Below are 23,170 nucleotides of genomic sequence, written 5' to 3' on the forward strand. Positions count from 1 at the left end.
TTTGTTTAGAATGGAGACGGTCAGTTACTTTTGAAGCTGCGATTCATTTTCTTCATACAGCACAATACGTTAAAAGCTACGTTTCGAGTGGCGAGATATCATGGGTACTGAACAAAACATGAACGGCCTCGGATCTCGAAGTATTAAGCTAACACGATGTGCAGTAGTGAGAACCCAACTCTTCTAAATGATCGATCCATCACGAGCGTGATTCCAGGTGTCAGGCAACTCATCTCATCATAGCAATGCTTGCGAGGGGAACTCAGGAAGGTTTTCTTTATTTTTACGAATAATCCAGTCGGAACTGATTTCCAGCAGAAGACAGCACTTTTTGCAGATGATCCTAGTCACTATCGGGGATATCTACAAATGTTAAAGTGACAACGATCTAAAGCTTTGATACAGTATACGTTATGATCCGAAAACTCTCCACAACCAGTTTCTGTATTCGCGAATGCACACATCCGATATGAATGTCTCTAGACGTTGGCCGAGTCCCTTAGCGGTATTTTATATCGACTAGCGAATAAGAAAGCTGCCAAGAAGTTCAAAGGGTCCTTTTGGGATTAGCGTCTAGAAGGGTCCAGACGGCTGTAGAATAATTAGGTCGTCCTCGGTGTATCAGGTTCAGAAACGTGCTTGCGTACTACTACACTGACGTGCAATAGCTCGAGGTCAATGAGAGACGTCTCCGTTACGGTTCTTAGGGACGCATTCGTAAAGTCAGACACCCTATATTTCTTAGCAAGCGAGTATGATTGCTTGATTCTGTAAATTTATTAAGCATTGATACAATGTTGCCGAAGGATGGTAAGTTAAATAAAATTTTGATATTGTTTTTAATGCTGATTTTGAAGCACAGATGAAAATTATGCTCTATCAACCTTTAATGAAGAATTTTATTGTGTTTACATTTGTTCGTCTATTGAAGTTTTGTTTGATTGTTACTGCCTTTAATTTATAGGTTATCGTTCTTTAATGTAAACAAAATCAATAGCGTAATTGTCGTTGACCTGAAAATAACAATACAACTTTGGTTGAAGGCACAAATAGCAAATTCAACCATCATTTTTCAAAACTCAGAATATATACTAACATATTAATAATTATTCGTTACTCTATACGCAAAGTCTACCCAATTCTATAAATCGTTTTAAGTTTTGCAATGGTCCGGACAAACTTAGAGGTCATTCGTGATTTACTCAAACATATTGGTAAATCTTTCCATGCCCCTTTCCCTGTATCTGGTTATCAAAAAGACGGTAAAAGTTTTTGAGGTACGCAGGCGTACGTTAGAAGTCCTCGATGATCCTGGTGAAGAGCTGTTCTTGAGAAACTGACTACTAGTGACACCATATCAGTTTTTTTTAAACAGTTAAATATAGTCGTTTGTAAAATTTTATATTACTATCTAAATATGATGGCAGGTTATGCTGCACGAGGAAGCTACGAATGGAGTTCCAATAGGTAATCTTCTGTGTTACCGTTGAGCGATTATTAAGCGTAAGCCTTAATTGAGCATTTGTTGCTAATGGCCTTTTTTAATGTGACAGGTTCGTATAGCTGGTGTTGTACCCGATATATTCTTGCCAAGATGCGATCGTTCAATGGAAAAATTCGAAAATCATCATACGTCGAAATATAACAGATCGCACGCGTGCAATATCAGGTCCCTGCCGGACAGTGTTTTCTAATGCCGGATCAGACAAATCGTTCAACATGTACAATTCAGGCTAAAAACGCTTAAAAAACGAGAACTGCACCTAAACTTGAACGACCTAAGTTAGTCATGTGCTTCTGCGGCTTATGAGAAAATCAAGGTTTGAGGTTGACAAGTGAAAAGCGTCCTCTGGTTAACTTTGCTTTTCTGCGATAATAACAAGTTAATAACCAATGGCTATAATAGAAATATATGTAGGTGCATGAAATACGTTTGAAAGTCCGCCTGATTCGATGGGCCTGTGTTTATTTCAAATTGATTCATATCTTTTGCCAAATTCTAAAATGAACGTAAGTTCCACATAAAAGTGGGCCCATTTACGTGTACACGTCTATTCGCGGCGCATCACATCCTGTACACCCTTGATCCAGTCAACCGCCTCGGTGGTACGGCTGAAGATAGTAGGGTACTTGATCGAACCGCAATAAATCCCGAAGCTACAAACACCAGCTAAATACCAATGTCCGTTGCGGATGCATTGAAGAGGGCCACCGGAATCGCCTCTGCAAGTTCCACTCCCTTCACCGCGTGTGGTGGCTACACACATTTGGCGGGAAGTTAGGTTAACAGGAACCATGAGATCCGACCAAGCGCTAGCACATCGACCCTGTGTTGGTACTTGAACCGGTAGCTTCTGAAGGATATCGGCCGTATGGCTGGAGTCCTCTGTCACAGAGAATCGTGCCGAAAGGAAATCACACATTTTTAAAAAAAATATATTACAAATATCATAATTGCGGTTGTTGGTTATTATTCATACACTATGTGATCATATTTTGTAAATCAAAAAGTGATTAGGTCATTTTAAAGAGAACTTTTAATTACGAAATTTATGATTGGAAGAAAGCTGTATAAACAGTACTTACTAGTGTCTAAAGTAAGTCCCCATCCAGAAACCATACAATCCATGTTGTCAAATACTTTTGAATCGCTTGCCATCGGCATACAAATGGGGGTAAGGTGTGAGTGGGTAGCTGCGAAGTCGAGAGGTTCTGGCAGCTGAATGAGCGCATAATCGTAATCTAGGCTATCAGCGTCAAACAAAGGATGCACGAAAACATGATGGCGGGGCACAACTTCTTGCACTGAAGCCAGTTCTGCACAAAATGATCAATATTATTCTTTTTCACTAATAAGCATTGTATAACTGTATCACTAATTTTTGGTCATTTTCGTATCGGTAGGGCACTTGTAAGCTTCTTTTATATTTGTTGGTATATTATATTGACATTTATGGAGCTCTGCGTAGCTATTTATAATAAATAGAGGTTAGTTAGCTCTGTTGGTCACCAGTACAGCTATATATATACATAAATCGTATCCGTTATTTCTATGCGTCATGAAAGCGGCCAGTATTTGAAACCTTGAAGCTTACTTTCAAGACGGGTAATATTGTGGGCACCAAGCACGATCCGCGAAGGAACGCTACCGTTCACTTTCATTTCAAAGCAGTGGCCAGCCGTAAAGACCCAATCTTTGTCGATAATTGACCCACCACAATTATGGACCCATGAGCCAAACTTGTCTCTCTCTTGCAAGGAGATTTGCCACGGGAACTCTTGGGGAAATGCGTCATCCCCTTGCATAATGTAGTTTATTATCGGGAGTTTGGCTGGAACACCACATTCTATCTGTTGTACAAATGCGCAAGCGCCGGAAGTCGCAAGGAGCACAAAAGCCGCAACAATTACAGAGTTCATCGTGACTGTGGTTCTAAGTGGCTGCTCAGTGGCTTTTATATAGAGAAAGGGTAACCTTGGTTTGAAATCGAAACGCGACGCTTGGCATAGGAAAAGAGGGCAATCACCATCAGACGACTCGAAGTGCTGTGATGTTATCGCAAAGAACATGTTACCTATATAGTTTGATAGTGGATCTAATGGAGCCGTGTATGTATATTTGGTCTTGGGTTTAATGAATGTAACACTATAGCAATATATGACCACTATTGCAATTCAGTTAACAATGATTGTCTCATCGACAAGACAGGCACAGCGTAATACCCATTTCGTGCCTTTCTTGGACTACACACGAATTAACTATGACGTATTTCTGAAATTTGAAAACATGTTGATTCATAGCTTAAGTAAGCAACCGTTTATCGTTAGGTAACGTTCTTATCCATGTAACAAAAAAGCTTCATGGCTATTATACGGTGAAGATATATGGATAGAACTAACGGAGCTTTTAAGATTACCTATTTAGTCAAGCTTTTAATAAGTTCAGTGTCTGATGCAATTTATTGCAATAGCATTTTTCCGCTGTTGCCATTTCATCCGCGGGAGCTGCAAACTTTGTCGCCATCAAAAATGTCTACTTTCATATATAGAAAACATTTTCGATCTCTGCCTTCAGCTCAAGACCTACTTTTCCTCTGAATGTAGGTTTCTTTCCTTCGTATGATATATACAACTTGCCACTTTCGTGAGTGTTTTCAAAATACTTTAATAAAACGATACATGTCTACTGTTCTAATAGCACACAGGCATCACTGGCTAGAGCGACAGGAGCCCTTAGGCGCCTTTTATAGTAGAGCACATAGAACCTTAGCATTTCGTGTCACATAAAGCAGTTATAGCTAATACGTTTCTAGCGGTTTTTTTTTAATCTACCTAAAATAGCTTCATTATTTATTATGCATATCTCAAGTATCGCTCGACATAGATATCAACGCGACTTTGAAAATTATCAATTAAAATTAGTAAAGTTTATAGTATACGTACTCGTAGAAAGAGCATTACGGGTCTAATCTATATATATATATATATATATATATATGGCAGTGCTCATATTTTGCTAGCGCTTTAGAGTTGGTTTAGAAAATAGTCTCAAACGTTTCAAAGTGTTCTATTATACGTATACTGTTTAGAAAACAGCTCAAGCCCGAAAAACCGCATTGAGAATTATGAGCGGATGGTGTATTATATCTGGTGAGCCTTTTGGTTTCAACTTTTCGAAATTACCATTCCATACTTTCAGGTATTGAAAAACCAATGCTGCAGACGTATAGTTAGACAGTTAACAATACCATAGGCTCGACGTAGTATCCATAACTTGATGAGCAATCCCTTCTCCGCTATAAATAAATAGAGACATGGTAAAACGCAATACAAAATGAATGCACAACAATTTTAGCTAAAGGAGTTATAGCTTTCCGAAATAAATGGCAATACAATATATAGATATAAATACACATGCAAATAGTTTTAACGTTCGAACTTACATACCTAAAAATGTGCCGTTATCTTGCTGCGTACGCGCCATGTTCGCGGCCTTTACATATTTTTCTACAGCAACATAGGTAAGAAAAAAAAACTAATTTATTTATAGCGTTTGTTTGTGACGCGGACGGTGATCTTCCCGGATCCGCTTGATTATATTTAGTTTTCTTAAGTTGTGAAGCACTGTGATGATTACCAAGTTCACAAATTTGTTACGGCCATAACTACCGTTCTCACTATCCCTGGGTCGAAATTTTTATTAGATCCTATTGAGGTTATTAATGTATTTTCTTTTCTAAATTAGAAACGCTGTGTCACGCAATAGTAAAATTTGTAATTTGTCGTAGACAACGAAACTGTCACATATGTTTAATTATAACCCAGCTAGGATTCGTCAAGAAAATACAATGATTCGCATTATAAATAGAGAAGTTCGAAGGATACGGTACCCGTAGAATACTGCAACATTTTTCTCGCTACTTAGGTGGCGCCACAGGGGCACTTAAGAGGCGAAGCTAAAAGCATTTTATAGTGAATAAATTCAGATAATATTGAAGATAGTTACCTGCACTTCGCTGCGAGGTATCTACAGCAGAACAACTCGATGGTACCGTAACGGACAAGGCGTGACAAAATGATGCTAGGCTAATTAATTGTTCACCAGCTGAATTCGGTACGAAGATTTCAGCAAGTAGGTCGACATATACCAGAAGAGCTTTTGAAGCTTCCCTACAATTCTTTCAAATCCATCCCGAATATCTGGTGTTCAACGTTGGCAGAAATGATCAGTCTTGGCCAGTTTGAGTTAATCTAAGCCGTAACGCCGCACTTCCTAATAGCTGTTCCCTACAAGGGTTGTTTAAATAGACTAAGCCTTTTAAAACCGCTACAATATTTATGGTAAGCAATGGGCAAGCTTCGAAAGGAATGGCACTATGGTAATTTTCAACAACTTCTGGAAGTTTTTGAGCCAATACTATGTTGAAGTTATAATAAGATCAAGCCAGAGAAATAAAATTGGGTACTGCTGAGCAGGGCATAGCTACGATCACATTTATAAATTTGAATACGAGATATAAATACACGCTCTATATTTTCGATTTTATCAACATATTTCTGCAAGGGCTCTGATATCGTCTAGCATTGGTGCCTCCTCAAAGGTTTTTCATCGTTTGTTACACGATCGGAACCACTTTGATTGTATTATACCTAAGAAGAAAGGCGTAATCTTTATGACAGAATGAGACCGACTTTGTGCTTTTTTTACATTGGGATATCGTGGATCGGAATAAATTAGTTATCGTCTTAATTGATAATAAAAAGCGAAAGCGATTAGTGCTGTCTTAAATTAGGGGCTATTTCTTGCCTGTAGGCTTGTATGGTCAGTTCTTAATGCAATGTCTATCTTGTAGCTCTAGAGGGTAGCCGTGAGGTGTCACGGCAGCAGAACCTCCATTACTCGATCTTATTAAGATCTTTTCAAAAATCAGGCAAATCGTGATGCCGGAGATGATTTAATAAGTAAATTAGAACCTATTGCTCCGGAAAACAGATTCTGTATTTATACGTAACCATATAGTAATGTCAACGAGTTGCTAAACCATTTAGGTGACACATTAACATATGGCGAAGCTGACGCTACCTCTGCAATCATACGACGTGTGTGGGTGCTAAAAATGTGTAAAGACCAAGAGCAACTATACAGACCCATCACTTTCCCAGATAACTACAGCCTTTAAACTTAGCTGATGCGTGCTACGACGCTCTATATATATATATATCTATCGACACCAGCATCCCTTCTATTGCTTTTTAGCAAAGATATCTTAAATTGCTTTATATATTCGGCAATTCAAGTCCTTCTACACAACGGGTAACATGCTCTTCTGTGCTTTGCAAGGTCCACGGGTGGTATTCTCAGCGATCCGATTAAAGTAATCGACTCATCCAAGCACTGTTGTGACATAGAGGTACGTTACTGGGTGCGCCGCACTAGAGAGCGAAATTGGCCGGTACCGGCCAGAATCCACTGACCAGAAGTATTATAGGGAACTCTCCAAATTGATTCCGCACGGATTTTTACCTACGCTTCAAAGTGCGGCAATACAAAGTTGCTAAGCTGTCAATGTTACCTTCTCGTCGAGATGGGACGTGGTACCACCACACCTGTAAAACCGTTTCCTTCTGAACCTATTCATGAATTGGTGGCTAACATAAACAGTTTTGTTTCTTAGGCAGCACAGATTCCTGAGCAATGTAAGTATTTTGAAGAGCATCATTTGTTCAGTCAGCGTGTTCAGTTTCAAAAATAAGTAAATTGAAAAGGGCAGCCACATTCAGCTACTGATTAATGCGTAATTTATCATATTATACTGTTCCATGGATAGCTGGGATGTGTTCGGTTTGAATTAGATCTACCATAACTTTTTCTAAGTGACCACAAGTTTGTTTGGTATATTTAAGAAATTGATCTTATTCTATCAGGTGGCATCCGCAATTTATTGCAACTGCCATTGCCAATATTATGTTCAACATGCTCTTTAATTTGGGCTAGGCAAAAGCTGTCACCTTTTTTTGTGCGGCATTCAGTCCATTCGAGCCAGTAAAGGCTTATTCTTCTAATCGATCAGCAAGGGCTAGGAGTCCAGCATCATACAATACATCACTCAGGAGCGTAATGAGGTTTTGTATGAACAAGGTGACACTTCTCTGGATACTTGTTGCTGAACTGCTTTTTATATTCAGTGCTTCTGTCCTTGGATCGAGGTTTCGTGTTTTACGTTCGGTATCGCCGTTAGGCATCCCATCAGATGGCTGCCTCCCAGCACGAAACGCTGTGCGTCTAGACTCGGATTCCGTCCTAGACTCAACGTGTCCCTGAGATTAGCACGCACATACGTTGGGCACTAAGCTGTCGCTTTCTTAAGTCTAGTTCAATTTTGCATAACCATAGCATAATGCCAATGGTAATACACAGCGGTAAATGCTACCTAGGTTGCATCTAAGAAAACTACGGTTGTGCAATACCTAGCCTCAACTAGCTAGAGCTTCCTCAAAGCATAACTCGTACTATATATACCATGTTGTTCAGATGTTTTTTTTCAGCTACATGGTCACATTTGACGTAGACTTCTTCATGTTCAACACTGTGTACTACATTTTCAACATGTATAGATTCCCCCCAGATCCCGAGGTATTTATGACTGTCTGTCGTAACCCCCCATCTAGTTGTCGTGTGCTCCATGTTGCCCGAAGTATGTTGACCGACCTATCTTTGGCATGCAGATGGGCATAAGGTGCGATTGGGTTCCAGCAACGCAAAGTAGCAGCCAAAGCCAGATTAGAACAAAATCGTAATTCAAATGAATTGTGAAACTTTAGCCGCATGGACATGTTACCAAATGCAATTATCTGTGACGAAACGCTCTCTGTCACTACAACTACAAATGATATGTTAGACTTTTTGCTAAAATCCTTGTTCTAGATTAAACAGTAAAGATATGCTACTATTTTGATCGAATCTTGCTTCTTAAGTATGATACTTTATTTTCCGCTAATACTATCTATGATGAAATAATGATTAAAACCGTGAGGTGTCTATGGCGTATTTGTACTTTAGGGGGACAGAGCATCGATCGTCAACAGTACTATCAATTGCACATAGGGCTTATGGTGGCGGTTATTATCGGACATTTTGTCGTCTCCCGTTGGAAGGAAGCGCCAATTGAAGGCTCGATCCAAACGTCTGTCTCAAGTAAGTGTTTTTTGCCCACAGCATCGAATAATTAGTAAGTAAGGTGGGCAGTTATAACTAAGCATCCACTCAGCAAAGTAGAGTCAGATAAGCAAAGTCTATAAAGGATCCTTGTCGACACAATAGTGTAAAAAAAGGCAAAACCACCTACATACATAAACTTCGATTGAGATTGCTATACTACTAAAAAAAAAAAAAAATACGAATGTTTGATGTTGTAACGAAGATTCCCTAGATATATAATCAGTCAGCTCACATTTATGATAATAGGAAATAGCGTCCTCTTAGAAAGTATAAACGGCTAACTCTTGTGTCGAGTTATGAGAGTGCCTGTGGAAGAAGCAATATGCTGATCTCCTACTATACACCGTAGACTAATGGAACATAGTATTCTTCAATCAACGACACCTCCCAGGCCAAGATACGACAATAGCAACACTGCGTTTAAGGTCACGCTTGTTTCGATCTAATGCAAAATCTCGCGTAAAAATTTCCATCAGCGATGCATACAATTCGAATGGTCATTATAGACATACGGGGAACCTTTGACAAATGATGCCTCGCTTCTCTAAAAATGTAAAGTCTCCGAGAACCCATGGTTCTGATTCAATCTGAATGCGTGTGTGTTCCTATACGCATAATTAACATACAATATGTGGGGATGTACATCGGGGTAGAGCGGCAGGCTGTTAATAGAGATAAAGCTGAATAACCTGCGCCAGGTTGCCAGCTCGCTACTCATCTGGCGCCAAGATAGCAGTGAATAATGATTAATATCTAAAAAATATATACAGATGGTAAAGTTCAGGAACACCGTAGGATTATAGCGGAAAGACGCCAGAAAAACGCGTTAAAATTTAGGCGGAAAATAAAGCAAGCCTTTAGGACAAAGGTACATGCCACACAGGATGACTTTAGCAACACGCAGAAGCCTCAACTGAAAGCAACAAAGCAACGATTCATGTTGCAAGTCGTCCCAACTGTGACAACGCTTTAATAGAATAGTAAAATAGTTTGAGATTGACCCTATTATAATGTGAACTTTTCCAAGAACAAAATTTAATAGCGAATCAGCGATAATATCAGCGAAGACGCAGCTAGGGGGGCGAGGCGCTCTTTGTCAGTAGTCAGGGAATTTCAAGAAGACGTGTGGAGACATATGGTAAATATTATGTTGCAACATATACTGCTTACTAATCGTAAATCCAAGCTGATCAATCGTAAGCAATCTAGAATTTTCGAAAAGCAACCTATTGTTATTGCTATGCTAATTTATTGATGATATTATAAAATGTTATTATTGTTATTAATCATGATAATTTATGTGATCTCATACGAGCTTGGTCAATCAATTGGACATTCCTTAAAAATTTCCAGCTCACGCTGGGACCCATGAGACTCATGGCCCTACGTGCATATCTATATTGAATGAAGTTACCTAATTACTTACCATATCGCACATCGCTCAACTTAGCGGTACGCAATTGTCTAAGCTGACATTCGGAATAATGCCCCTCAACCCCCTTTTCTTTCAAGTAACGCTTAGCGCCTCAAGCATAACCGGACGTAAAGTACGCAAGGACGTATCAGTTGACATGCCGTTGCATTTTGTCAAAACCCATTGAAGACGCCGATCTTTGCAAGATCGATTCTGGAAGCCCTCTGCAGAGCGAGCGTTTAGAACGCTGTGTTCTTACTGGAATCAGCCATTAGATGAGGGAGTTACCCCCCGGCTGTAATTAAACAACTGAGCCATCTCGGACAGTAAATCTTCATTAAGAAATAGGTTAAGACGAATTCAGCTCTTTTTATCGAAGAAATGAAGTATCGTTTATTTACATCATATAGTAAAGTAAGGATCAAACCCTAATTAGATTCCACTGAGTAGCGTTACAATACGACCGTAGTTATTAAGCATTACTTTTTCGTATCACTGTAAGATTACTTTAGTGTTATTTTATTACCAAAGGGCATTCGACAACGATCATAATCCTTTAGTTAACGCCGAAATGCCCTTCATCTTCAGCGCCGATTAGGTGACGGCAGCCTACTGAATATATGCATGTAGCTGCTTCCAATAATACGCATTCTTTTTACGACAATTTTCCATAGGTCAAAAAATGTTTGCCAATAATTCTATACAACCACTGCCAACCGGTCGAAGCAGGTTGACGCTGGGGGGTGTGGGAGAAGGAGAATATGATTATGTTTACTTAGAAGCTGATTAACTTTTAGATTATACTTCTAAACACTAGCGCATAAAGTGCACGAGAAAACTGAAATCAGAGAAAGGTTATATATGTATACCTACTAATATAAAGGAGACAACGTTGGTCCTACGACTTGCCTAGCAACCTGAACGTAGGTGATTCGTATTATAAAAAAATCTATTGATTTCCTAGAAGTCTGCGTGCCTATGCACCGGGTTACTTGCGCGCTTGTCCAATGATCGGCAGTTGAGGGCGGACTCCAATGGTCGGAGACCCTGCAACGTATTGCACAAGATGGAGTCCGAATAAAGACAATCCTGGATCCTGGATGTCCTATCCAATGTAGGCTCTTAGAGCACTCTGCCTTGAAACCAATGAACAAAACTGAACAAGGCCGAGTTTCCGAAAACGCTTTCGGACCAAGTGCATGATTAGAAAGTCATTTTTTGCAACAAACCATCGTAAATGAATAAATAATAAAATAAATAATATTTTAAATATTAATAATTGTATCTTTTCTAGGAGCTCGTCGTATTCATTTGTCTTAGCTTAAGTCCCAGGTTTAAGGCGAAGTTCGCATTACAGCTATCGTCAGTTAGAGACGATATGTTGTTAATAACTTCGATACTTCTAAATGAACAAGTTACATGGACGGTGGAGTCCGCGATTGATTTCGTTGCTGTTTACTAGGCGCTGCCGGAAGTGAACTACAGCAGTGTAACGGGGCTTTCAGTAAATACGAAAGCGTATGGGTAGATTTTTGGCGCTGTCGGAACCAATTATCTAGTTCCCTTGCCAGGCGTCGTTGCATAAGGCTAGCAATTGTGCCTGCCACATAAGCCATAAACTAGAAGTGGATCGTTGCAACATCAGTTTGAGTGGAAAAGCTTGCTATACGCTCCGCCGTCGGACAGAATCATTCTTGGTGAATCTAACGTCATCTGCCGTCACACGACCCTGTGCGAGGCACTCTTTTTATTCAAGGAGGCTACACGATATGTGCTGTGCGCTGTGTGTCCAGGGATGACCATTTCCGCTATCGTGCAGGTATGTTCGTCCAGCAGTGGCGTAAGGTGCTGTGTAAATGAGTAACTTTCGAAAGACGTCATCCGTTCCATTGTCGGGATTTCCTAATTCCACGAATCGGACGTATTGAAATAGCAGAAATAAAAGCGTGTGAGCATGTGGTTACGGCTCTTATCACGTTGTTTGGGACGTAGTTCCATCGGGATGAATGTTGGTGTCGATGTGACAGCATTTGAATACGTGAACTTCAAATAGAAGTTATGCTAACGATCAATCTGGACCGGTGTAGTGTTAAACGAAAACAGTGTTGATTTGAACTAGTAGATTTCATTTAATAGAAATAGCCACAGGTATACAAAGCTATTTTCGGTCATGCGTTCATCACCTAGCAGTCATAAATGTTAAGCTGTCGAGCGTTGTCAATAAATAGATGCTGAGCAAACGAACGAGGGGGCAATTAGCAATACGTAGCTAATTATTCAGTAACTGGCAGCGTCGTAAGCGGACGCCGTGGCAATGGGCAGATCGGCCCGTACTCCGTCTCGAATGGGCGAAGGTGCCACGACTCCGTGCAAGCTATTGAGCTGATTACAATGTCTGTAAAAAAAAAAAAAGATACTTTCAAAATTGCTCTATTACATAGTGAAACAGGTTTATCAGGCACGTCAGGATGTGGCCACCGTTACATTACAGAATACAGTTTATAATATTATATTTATAAGGTTACAAATGATCTCGTACGAAGTCATCCTTGATCCAGATTGCTGGTTTTTTTTTCTTTGTTTCCGAGAACTTTTCCAGTTTCTAGAATTACGAGCTCTAACACAATGTTTCGAGTGTCATTAACGACGACGACGACAACAACAGGAAAACAACAACATCTATTTCGTCACTCTCTCCGTCCAGCCGCTAACACTTTAGAAATGAGTAGCTGGCCATTTCTGGAACCGTCTCAATGACGAAGTCGTTATAACTGTTATTGTTATCCTAGCAACTAGTAATGTTTCAGTGGAAACAGGTTCCTGATGAAGGGTGAGCTATGATAACAAAAGGCACATACGTTGTACTAGTACGAGCCGATGAGCAGGGATCACTATTGGCATTGCCATTCCGATACTCAATAGATTGTCACGTCTTTCCAGCAGAGTAGGGAGAATGTGGCAACAACTATTGTACATAGACATTACAATGTGGCCATGATTCTGAATCTCTCTATTGGGCTAATATATTCTCGTTAGATACAAATCATCGCTCCATCCGAGCCGTTAGCTCGTAATATGTTTTCTATTTGATACTGTTTGTTTGGCGCGTATGTCCTATGTAAGGCGCGTATGTAAAGCTTAAATGTCCTATAGTTTTTTCGGTTCCTTTGGTGCACTGTAGCGAGAGGGACTATTGCCTGCTCGTCATGACCATGCTCAGACTTGATAAGCTGGCAGATACACCGTCGCTACTTATATATCATAGCTAATGGCTACTTAATCATAAATTACTCGAATTATCTGCAAATGTTAGAGAGAGAGAGAGAGAGAGAGAGAGAGAGAGAGAGAGAGAGAGAGTACGCTTTCGGCAAGTTGCCAGGGCCGAGCGGAAATTTGAATTCGTAGAATTTGCCTGCATAATAACTTATGGAAGGCAGCGTAAATATTAGACCCACGAAGCAGAGCGCGAACAGGTGCCTCACGCTAATCGACTTTACGGTTCTTGAGTAGAATGCTCTCGTTATAATAATAGTACGGTTTGAAGTCCATTCATCTTTTCCTGATTCATTAGCTGTTTGAGTATGGACTCAGATCATTTAAACTAACATCTTAGTATTTTCGTCATCGCTCATAGTTTATGTAACGTATATGACGTGCCGATAATATTCTCTTTAACTTCTTGAATTAAACCTCGTTGAGGTATCCTAAGGTACGTTTGTTGTCTGCTTGAATGCGCGTCAAAGCTAGCTTTCACCTCTGCATTTATCCACCCATTAGCACTCTCTCTGTGACTGCCGCCACACACGCGGCCTAAGCCATTATTATGTATATATATATATATATATATATATATATATATATTTACAAACAAAAAACGAAGAGGAAGAATTGTTCCAGCTACAAATGCGTTTAATCATCGTGTTGGAACTTGTTTGCCGCTGGTGGCAACACCAGTCATCCGTATTCTAGCCAGTACTAGCTAGTACTGCGTTTAGGGATACTGATACAAGGCAAGGGTGATTGCCGGATGATGATTTTACCCCCCAGGATTGCGAGTGAATCGTGTCGACATTTGGAAATGAGGCAGAATGCAAATGCGAGCTTTGCATTCAGCGTCCGAAACATGCTCGCGCTCATGGCAAATGACAAATAGAGATATTTTACTTAATCCGTCCGTAAAAAGTAATCTACTTTAAGCAGATCACTGGAGACACGTCAATGATCTGTCCGATATGTGTGTACACCCTTTGTGTGGCTGACCGAATTGGCCTCGACTCATCTCATTGATTTAGTAAGTGACATCTGCGTTCGTCCGATGGGGAATCGCAACCCTTTCTGCATACGAACACGCGTCATCTACCTGGATAAACTCCGCTGCCAACTACTTCTCTCGAAAACTTTCGACCATTATGCCCGGCACCGCTGTTAGGCATTCTAGCAGACGACTGGATCTTTCCAGCATGAAACGAAATGTATCCACGTTTCGAATCGAACGTTGGCATAGACTACGTACTGAGAGCAATAGTTCAACTTGAAAAGAGCTTTAGAGTGAACTCAATGCCCATGGGGGTGCAACTATAAGATGCTGCACGTAAATGGAGTTGTTCCTGAATCATAAAAGAAACTTGTTTAGTAAAAAAAAAAAAAAAAAAAAAAAAAAAGCTATTATATTTCATCTGTTTGTTATCTATATTTATTTTATTTGTTTGTGTCCATTGACAATCTAATACATTTGTGCAATAACGAATATATCGTTAATTTCAATTTCTTTATAAGTATATTTGACTGTTCAAGTTATTAGGAACTCTATGGGATCTATTAGGTATTCAAAAGTTACTAGTCCTAGTGCAGCGGTTATGCTCGTGTTTATCTGAACTATAGTAGTAACTCACCTCAAACAAAGAGTTCCCCTGCATCGCAACAAGGGGTGCTGTGAAGCTTTTTGCAATGTGTGCTTTTTCAGACGTTACACTCAAGTAGGAAACCTTCAGAGGACACGGTAGGATTACAGATGCTTAATAGTTTCTTGCTAGCTGCCAGCAGTAATTAGGCGATAGCTTGATGACTTAAATCAAAGTAGCGTATCTCGTCATGTTCTAATACTTGCTGAAAAGAATTATATCTTTCTATTCTATCCTAGGTTATTGAATCGGTACTTTCAACTCTAGCTTCAGTTGATTCAGGCTTTCCTGCGTGACATCAGTAACGCCAAACTGTCATAGCATTGTTTCGGCCCGTTGAATCATACGTCGATCTAGGAAATTTTACAAAAGCCAATAGATGCTTGTCGTATGCATGACCGATTTTGCCTTTCCACGTTAACAGGATAGATTTAAAAAGGTGTTTATGTTTTATTGTAGATCTCGACAGTGGTCTAACGGGAATGACGGGCACGATGTGACGTACAGCAACCCACTGACGCAAATACGAGTTGGCTTTAAAAATGCTTGACGATCTCGTTTAATGCCTAAGTCTTATGATGCAAGTACTATTCAAATCCCTTTTAGGCGCTGATTGGAAACTTTAGTTCATGCTAGACAAAGGTGTCTATCGGATGCCCGCGGTAAGGGCGGGGGCAATCTCGAAAATCTCGAGTTTTTTGTTTTCATAAAAATGAATCCAGATTAAATATGTTTACAGTTACCATAACCATCATAAGGTCTTATATTGTTAATCCGTTATAATTAATCAATTCGCTAATTTGATTAATTTAGCTAATTAACTACTTGCTTTGTTAATAGTACGACGTTGCTCGTAACGTCAATTATAATAATTATATATATTATAAATAATTTATAATATTTCAATTAGTTATTAGAAGCGTGATGGACTTTTGTTGAAAAAAAATTAGCTATATTAGGGCATCGTGTATTTATTTTGTTGCATGTCTCACATGGACAACGGTAATTTCATAGAATCAGCTGAAATATATTTTCTCAGCCATCATGAAACTTCCATGGTAAGTTTTTGCTATTACTAGAGATTTCGACGGCTTACAAGTTGCCGATACAAATTTTAACAAGAACTTCCTCTACTTAGCTCTGTTCTGTCTGAGATAATGCCGATAGTTCTCTTGAAAGCTGTTCACGTTACCCGAAAAAATCGGTGTCCTTAAAATTCAAGTTATCTAGTAGTTATCTAGTCGGATTTAGTCGGCGTTCATCCGATAAGATATAGAGTTGATACTGACGCAGTGAAACTATGAAAAACGTCATCTGATTGCTGTTTCCAGTACTGCTGTTGAATATTTCAAGGCATTTTACAACCGTGCGTTTCGCAGTTGTCACAGAATCTGAGCGTCAACTCTTCGCGGCAAGCTCTTCGGTCTTCTCGCCGATGAGTGGACTCCAAAAATATACTTGGCGCTATAAATTACAGTCTCTTTACTGGAAAAAAAACTAATTATAGATTCAGAAAAATACTAGAGGAAGAAGTGATTGAGATCACTGTGGCTTGCTACGGTACTTCCACGTTGACTTTAAATTCGGACGGGGCCCTGTCATTGAGATTCCTAGGTGAAGAATTGACCTAGGATTCGAGCGATACGCTAGGCCCTTGTCGAGATCTCGCGTTCATGGACACGCATTATTACCACCACGTCTTGTCAATCGCGGGAGGCCGCGCAAATGAACGAGTTTACGATTGAGCTCATTGAAAACGATAAAGAAGAGCTATAAGAAAATCAACCGATCTTATCCAAAGGTATTTGCGCGCTTGTCAAAATTTAAACCTCGGACAAAAGATTCTGAGTCGTGACCATTTTTATGACGTGAAATAGCATTGCTACTGTGCTTTCGGTATACATGGAGCAGCATGGAATCACGATCCAACAAATACGACCCAATGTTCTACTTCGAGGAGATAGATGAACTCGAATGCTCTAAACAATACTGAAACGTATATAAAGAGGCTTTGCGAAAAGCTGCTCACCAAAGGGCAGCTGTCACCGAAGGGCTTTTAAACTCCTTAAAATAACTAAAAATGGATCTTCCCTATCATTGGACATCTCAGCTCCGCCGCGATGTAGTACGCGTACCCATACAAAGCTGCTTCAACCAGTAGCCTTTATTCCTACTTCTGATAAGAGATTTCCAATATCCTTTCCTTGGAGGCCCACCGATACGGCAAAGGACCGGTTCAGAACTACGGATCTACCGAGGATACCGGTGTCGATTTCGTATTGTGTCAATGAACAACCGTCCGCATACCTGGGCACTGTCTCACAAAGAAGCACTGGGAAGCGCGAAAAACTACAAGGACATTCATACACCTTTTCGGAAAACTAGGCGTGAAGATAGAAGGGAGGAAGCAGCCCCAAGCGACTGTCCTTCCTGAAGCTGGCGTCAGAAAAAATGAAGCTAACATTGATGCTTTCAATGCAAATGGTAGTTTAAATATAATACTTGCAAAGAATTACTCCTCTGTCAAACATGTCGACTCTTGAGCATGGGAGAACATTCACTATTGCTAGCTACCTTTCCAGGAAACTTTCGAGCTCAAAGTTTGCAGAAACGACGAATATTCTCCTAATTATACATCTATATTTCAAAAACGAGAAGATCATTCCTTAACGCGTAGACAGTTAATTAGCACCCTCCAAGTATATATACATAGTGGTAGTAGTAGTAGTAGTAGTACTTAAGCTTAGGCAAGTAACGACGAAGAGATTTGCCTCTCAGGAACATTGTTTCTAATAAATGTAATAAACGACGGACGACCCATCGGTCTTCACACTAAAAGAAAATCTCAGGTTATGCCCTTTATGTTGGTGTATCTATGCTGATGCCCACGTGCTGATGTAATGACGCCGACTCGCAGTGCTTCATCTAGCTACCGCTCCTCTGAGCGGGCGAAATCGGAACGTTCAACTCGACCGTGTACTGCTGAATGACTCTTTAGATAGTATTTTCTTCCGTTGCTATTGTGCCGATAAGAAATCGGTGACCATCTAATTGACGGCAAAGAAACAGCGACGGCATTAGATGCGGCCAAGTTTACGTAATGAAGCGCTCACTACGGCCTCGTTGGACATTAGCTCGCCGATTACTTCTTGAAACAGCGCGACCTGTACCCATGTATTGCTATGCTCAAGACGATTGTTTATCGTTTGCCAAAATCTTCAGCTATGATTTTTCAATACAAGCTGGGATATCTTCAATTAGTCTCTGAACAGTCCTTCTTTTTTTTTTTTTGTTTTTTGTTTTTCTACAAAAACTACTTCTTGTAAAGTTTGGCTATTTTTTTAGCTTGTTTAAAATAACGAAGCGGCAACAGCAGATTAAACTCGAAACCTAACGATTGCACGGTAGACATCCCACCTACCCGTCTGCTGCTGCATAAACTTCTACTTGTAACATTAACAGTTGTGTTTAAAAAGTTCTTTATTATCTAAATTGACTAGTGGTTTTTTTTTTTTTTTTTTTTGTATGCAGCTGTTATTAGAACCAATTGTAACCCTTTCCTTGAAATGAGATCGAGGAGAGACTCGAACGAAAACACAGGGAGCTTTTGTTCCGGCACTGGCATATCCAGTTTGCTTATTGTAATAACTACAGTTTTAAGTTTCCTGGATCCCCAGGAAAATCCCCCATTAAATACGAAAAAGTGATCTTACCTGCGCCAAACAGACACTTATATAATTTTTTTTGAAACTATCTCGATAACTTCCACGACATCAGTGCTTATATACAGATGTTATTTTTATTATCTTAATACTGTTGCTTTCCCATCAGAATTATTATAATTCAGTTTTCGCCTCATGTACACTACATAGCCAAGCCAGAGAAGGCAAAATGGATGACATTGCAAAACAAAAGTGGTCTGACTCTATTGGTTAGCCTAGTTCGTCCGTAATTGGCCAAGCACATGTTTGTATCCTTAGTTTCGCGTCCTAATGGCCTTCACGCGCTCGATCCAATCAAGCACTTCAGTAATGCGCGCATAAATGGTGAGACACCCCTCCGTGCCATAATAGCGTGCAAAGCTCTTCGCCCCGGCGAGAACGTAACGATCTGAAAGCTTGCATTGAAGGGGGCTTCCGGAATCACTACCGCAGAGGCCGGATTTTTCAGTTTCCTTGGATAGCGTGCAAATTTGACGCGGGGTTAGACTCTGGACGCCGTCGTTAGAGCTATTGTGTTTCCTCGCAAGGACGCACTCTCCTATCTGTGGAACATGCACTGCTAGTTTCTGGGAAACATTTCGTTGGCCTTGAATGTTAGCTGAAAAATGTAAGGCGGCAAGTATTAAGAAGGTTCGTCATCAAAACGACCAGCGAAACATAACGGAACCAATTTATTTAACTTTCATTTGCTTGCACTGATTTTACCCTATTATCATTACAGATCACAAATATTTCCGCTCTTATAGCTGAATCGAGTGCTACAGTGGCATTATATTAATGTTGAACCCATAAGCTTGGGAAAAACATGTAGAACATTACCGTGCAACGCCTTAAGCCTCATGTGTGCATGTTATAAAATTAAGATGGCATCATCAGAATCTCCACATACGTGCCTTATGCCGATTCAGTTGGAGTATTTCTAAAGCATGTCACTGCGAAAGAAACAATCTCGCGGACGCCTTATTTTCTGTAGTCTAAGACGTTGTTAGACGTAAATAGGCGAGTCGTCTCTTTCGTTACGAAACCTATCTATTTAACACTTATCATGAACGCTTGCGTTTTTCATACAGAAATTTAATTTCTTGTGTGTCTAATGGCTTCATTGTAGAATTGTTTTGGAATACGTACAGCTGTTCTTGATCAAATCCCATGCGGAGGTTAGACAATCCATGCCTTCGAACCTTTGACCAGCCTTGGGCAAGCAGATAGGTCGAAGGTGCCTGTAGGTGCCAGAGAAGTTAAGCGGGTTTGGAAACTGGATCAGCGCATAGTCGTAATCGAAAAGCTGCAGATTCCAGAGGGGATGAATGACCAAGTCGCGACTGCGCACAAGATCCTGAATAGACGCTAGCGCTGCGACACATAGTCAAACTCCTTAATCATACTATCCAGATCATAAGGTCCAATGGTTATTGATATTGTTTCTATCACTAGAAATATCAATGTAGATTTACGTCATTTAGCTAATGGGTTCAAGGTCTTGACTTTGAACGCGAGAAAATAATGTTCATACGGTGTTATCTACGTCGCCAGAAAAATAATCGTTTGGCTGTCACCGAAATTGCTGTAAGAGGCCACTTAGATCAACTTCTAAGTAGACGGTCCTTGAATCCGTCCGAGGATATTACCTAATAAATAGCCGTATTAAATCTATGGATTCTTGTACCTGTGACACAACCGGCTGCTTCGAGCCACAAAAATGCAAATTTTTATCGATAGCCTTAACACACATTAAAGTCAAAGATATCTCAAACTTGTAAGCTTAATTTGGCTAAAGACGAGTAGTCTGAAGAAGGACACAGAATATAACAATCCTAGGTGGCCTTTTTGCAAAAACATTTTTTTTTAATATTAAGCAAATGCTTTTTCAATTCCTTCTAACTAACTTGGCGCGTAAAGACTTTCGGATGTCCTCTTATTTAGTGATGCAATACTTTGTTGAGCTTAAACAAGGTCGGGCTTCTAAAAGTCATGTTCCAAACCGATCTATAAAATAGCATAGAATGTTAAACTGGGCAATCAAAGAAAAAAGGTACTTCTAAAATATACAATAATAATTTAAGAAATATAAGGTTGCTAAAAAAAAAAATGGTTTAAACCTGCGTATGCGTAGGTAGAGACCGCTAAAACCCAAGAGATCATAATGGCAAGGAACAGACAAGGCCAGTAATCGATTTATTCGACCCAACTTATGATTTGGCAGGATACCTAACACGTATTAATTAGGACAAATTTGTTTACCAATGGTAGTAGGACCAAGATTATATAAGGTTTTAGCAAACGTATGCTTTTCGCTACTCATATTGTGGGCGCCGACCACGACTCGTAAATTTCCATTGACGATCCTCTTATCAAGACAGTGAGCCGTCGTAAATATCCAGTTCTTGTCAACGATTGATCCACTGCAAAGGTGCTCCCAACGATTCGCAGTTATATTAAATAACTGCAATGATATCTGCCACGGGAACTGTAAGGCGTTGACGTCATCTCCGTCGATAATTGTGTTCGTCGCAGGACCTAAAACACCGCACTCGGGCTCCAGCTGGCCAAAGGCACCGTTAAACGCGAGAGCCAGCAAAATTGGCAATGTAACGATCATAAACGACCTCATCATCACACTTGTCGTGACTCAATGCACAGAAAAGGGATATAGTTTTCAAGCACTTCTTGCATTGATTCGAAGCGTAAATCGAACGTGGCCTTGGTGGAAACAACTTAAGGAGCCGACCAGCCAACAAGTGGCACGGTGAGATAGCAAGGGAAAGTGCAATCAAACAGATTAGAAGAGCTTTAATGTCACCGGCTGAAAGATGTCCTACGTAGCGTTTTAGGAAGCGGACTTAAGTTGTGATACTATACGCCAGACCTTTGCCTTATTCGGCCAGCCTTTATACGACAGCGCGCAAAGCATTTGTGAAGTGAGTACAAGCAAGTGTTCACTGATCGTGTTATGCTAAAGCTCAACGCTGCATTAGTTGCATTACGTTATTAAGCCATATGAGTCATTGTCATCCTACCATCTGGACACACTCTGCCCATCAAGAAGCTTAGTCAAGCTAGTGCGTTACGTAGGGGAGGGGGGGGGGGGGTTCGAGCCTCAGTACGAGCAACAGCTAAAGATTTCGATTATCTGAATGAAGACCTGGTTTCGGAAAGAAAAAAACAAATCGTTCCAGCTTCGATAAATACAGGCCACTTATCATGGGTGTTCAAGTTACCGAGTGGTGGCATTACACAAAATGGCAATGCGTCAGCACAGTAGCTAGCGAACGACAAGATCGTTTCGACGGCGTCGTACTGCTACACCCCCGAATACGACCCTCTGTAATCAGCGTACCTACACAGTGTCGTTCCTGATGCGCGTTGTCTCCAGAAACAAAATTTTTGGTAAATACGACGGTTTTAAAGCACGTGGTGGAATTTTTTAGTGACCGGCAAAAATGCCTATGGTACTCGGTCAAATGTGGTATAGCTTAGTACGGAGATGTAAAATTATGACCTATATGAGCTTCGCTTCAGGTTAAGGAAACCTATAGGGCTTTCGCCAGAAGGTCAAAGTATACGAATACGCTAAGTTACTCAATCATTTGGCTTTTCTTACTGTCACGCACGGCACGGGTTCACATTATTGATATGCAGTACGGCTTAGCTGAGCTGAAACAACAGCGCTCGCTAAGTTCTACTTGCCATAACCCTAACCGAAACAGACTTTGAACTTAGTGCATCTGCTATTGCCGAAATGGACGTGACGAAAACGGCAGCCGGTGGCCGATATCCGCTTAATGAACAATTTCGAGATGACGTCGACTGGTATCGAACCAAGGCCAGACTCAAACCTGTATTTCGAGTGATTCGAAAGCGATAGTGTTCATACAAAGATCTATCTGTATAGAGAGATAGAACAAGGTTAAAGAAAACTTGATCTCCTAAATGAAAACAAGACGACTGCTGCCTTAATAATGGGATTGATTCATTGACAAGGACGAATTATGTACTCCTGAGACTGCATTAACCGAATAAGCCAGTCCAGGAGTTCAATGCTTAACGGGACGACTATAGGTAAGTAAAAATTTGTAAGGCGTAAGCCCACGCTAACTTTCAAGACGAACCTGTTGGCAAGTTGAATAGTTCAATAACATCGTAACCCTTTTGTACTCAATGTCTGCTTTCCTCTAAGTGCCCGGATATTCGACAACGGTAGCTGCTACCTGGCTTTTGTGAACGGACTGTTCAAAAGTCAAATAACCAAGATAGCTCTAGCATTTCCCCAGCACAGCCAAACAGAAGCAGAAATAGTACGTTCGTCCTATGCTTTGTATGCGTTAACCATTGACGGGTTCCCTACTCACTGTCAAGGATATGACCCAACGTCCTCTAAGGCGACGATGTATCTCGCTGTACGCTTATTCAACTG

The 23,170-nt window shown here is 40.4% G+C and overlaps 1 protein-coding gene across 1 annotated transcript; it reads right to left on the reverse strand.

The window, feature by feature from the left end:
• Positions 1 to 757: 757 nt before the first annotated feature.
• Positions 758 to 21,644, reverse strand: LOC111269346 (transmembrane protease serine 9). The gene is made up of 6 exons (XM_086972056.1): positions 20,998 to 21,644; positions 19,885 to 20,109; positions 19,014 to 19,354; positions 3,096 to 3,546; positions 2,587 to 2,817; positions 758 to 2,386 (listed from the first exon to the last, which is right to left on the reverse strand). The coding sequence occupies exons 1-6, from the start codon at positions 21,368 to 21,370 to the stop codon at positions 2,052 to 2,054; spliced, it is 1,956 nt and encodes a 651-aa protein (XP_086828182.1). The 5' UTR covers positions 21,371 to 21,644; the 3' UTR covers positions 758 to 2,051.
• Between the last annotated feature and the right edge of the window lie 1,526 nt (positions 21,645 to 23,170).

The sequence above is a fragment of the Varroa jacobsoni genome, unplaced genomic scaffold (genome assembly GCF_002532875.2).
Source record: "Varroa jacobsoni isolate VJ856 unplaced genomic scaffold, vjacob_1.0 scaffold_1380, whole genome shotgun sequence".
Lineage (NCBI taxonomy): Eukaryota > Metazoa > Arthropoda > Arachnida > Mesostigmata > Varroidae > Varroa > Varroa jacobsoni.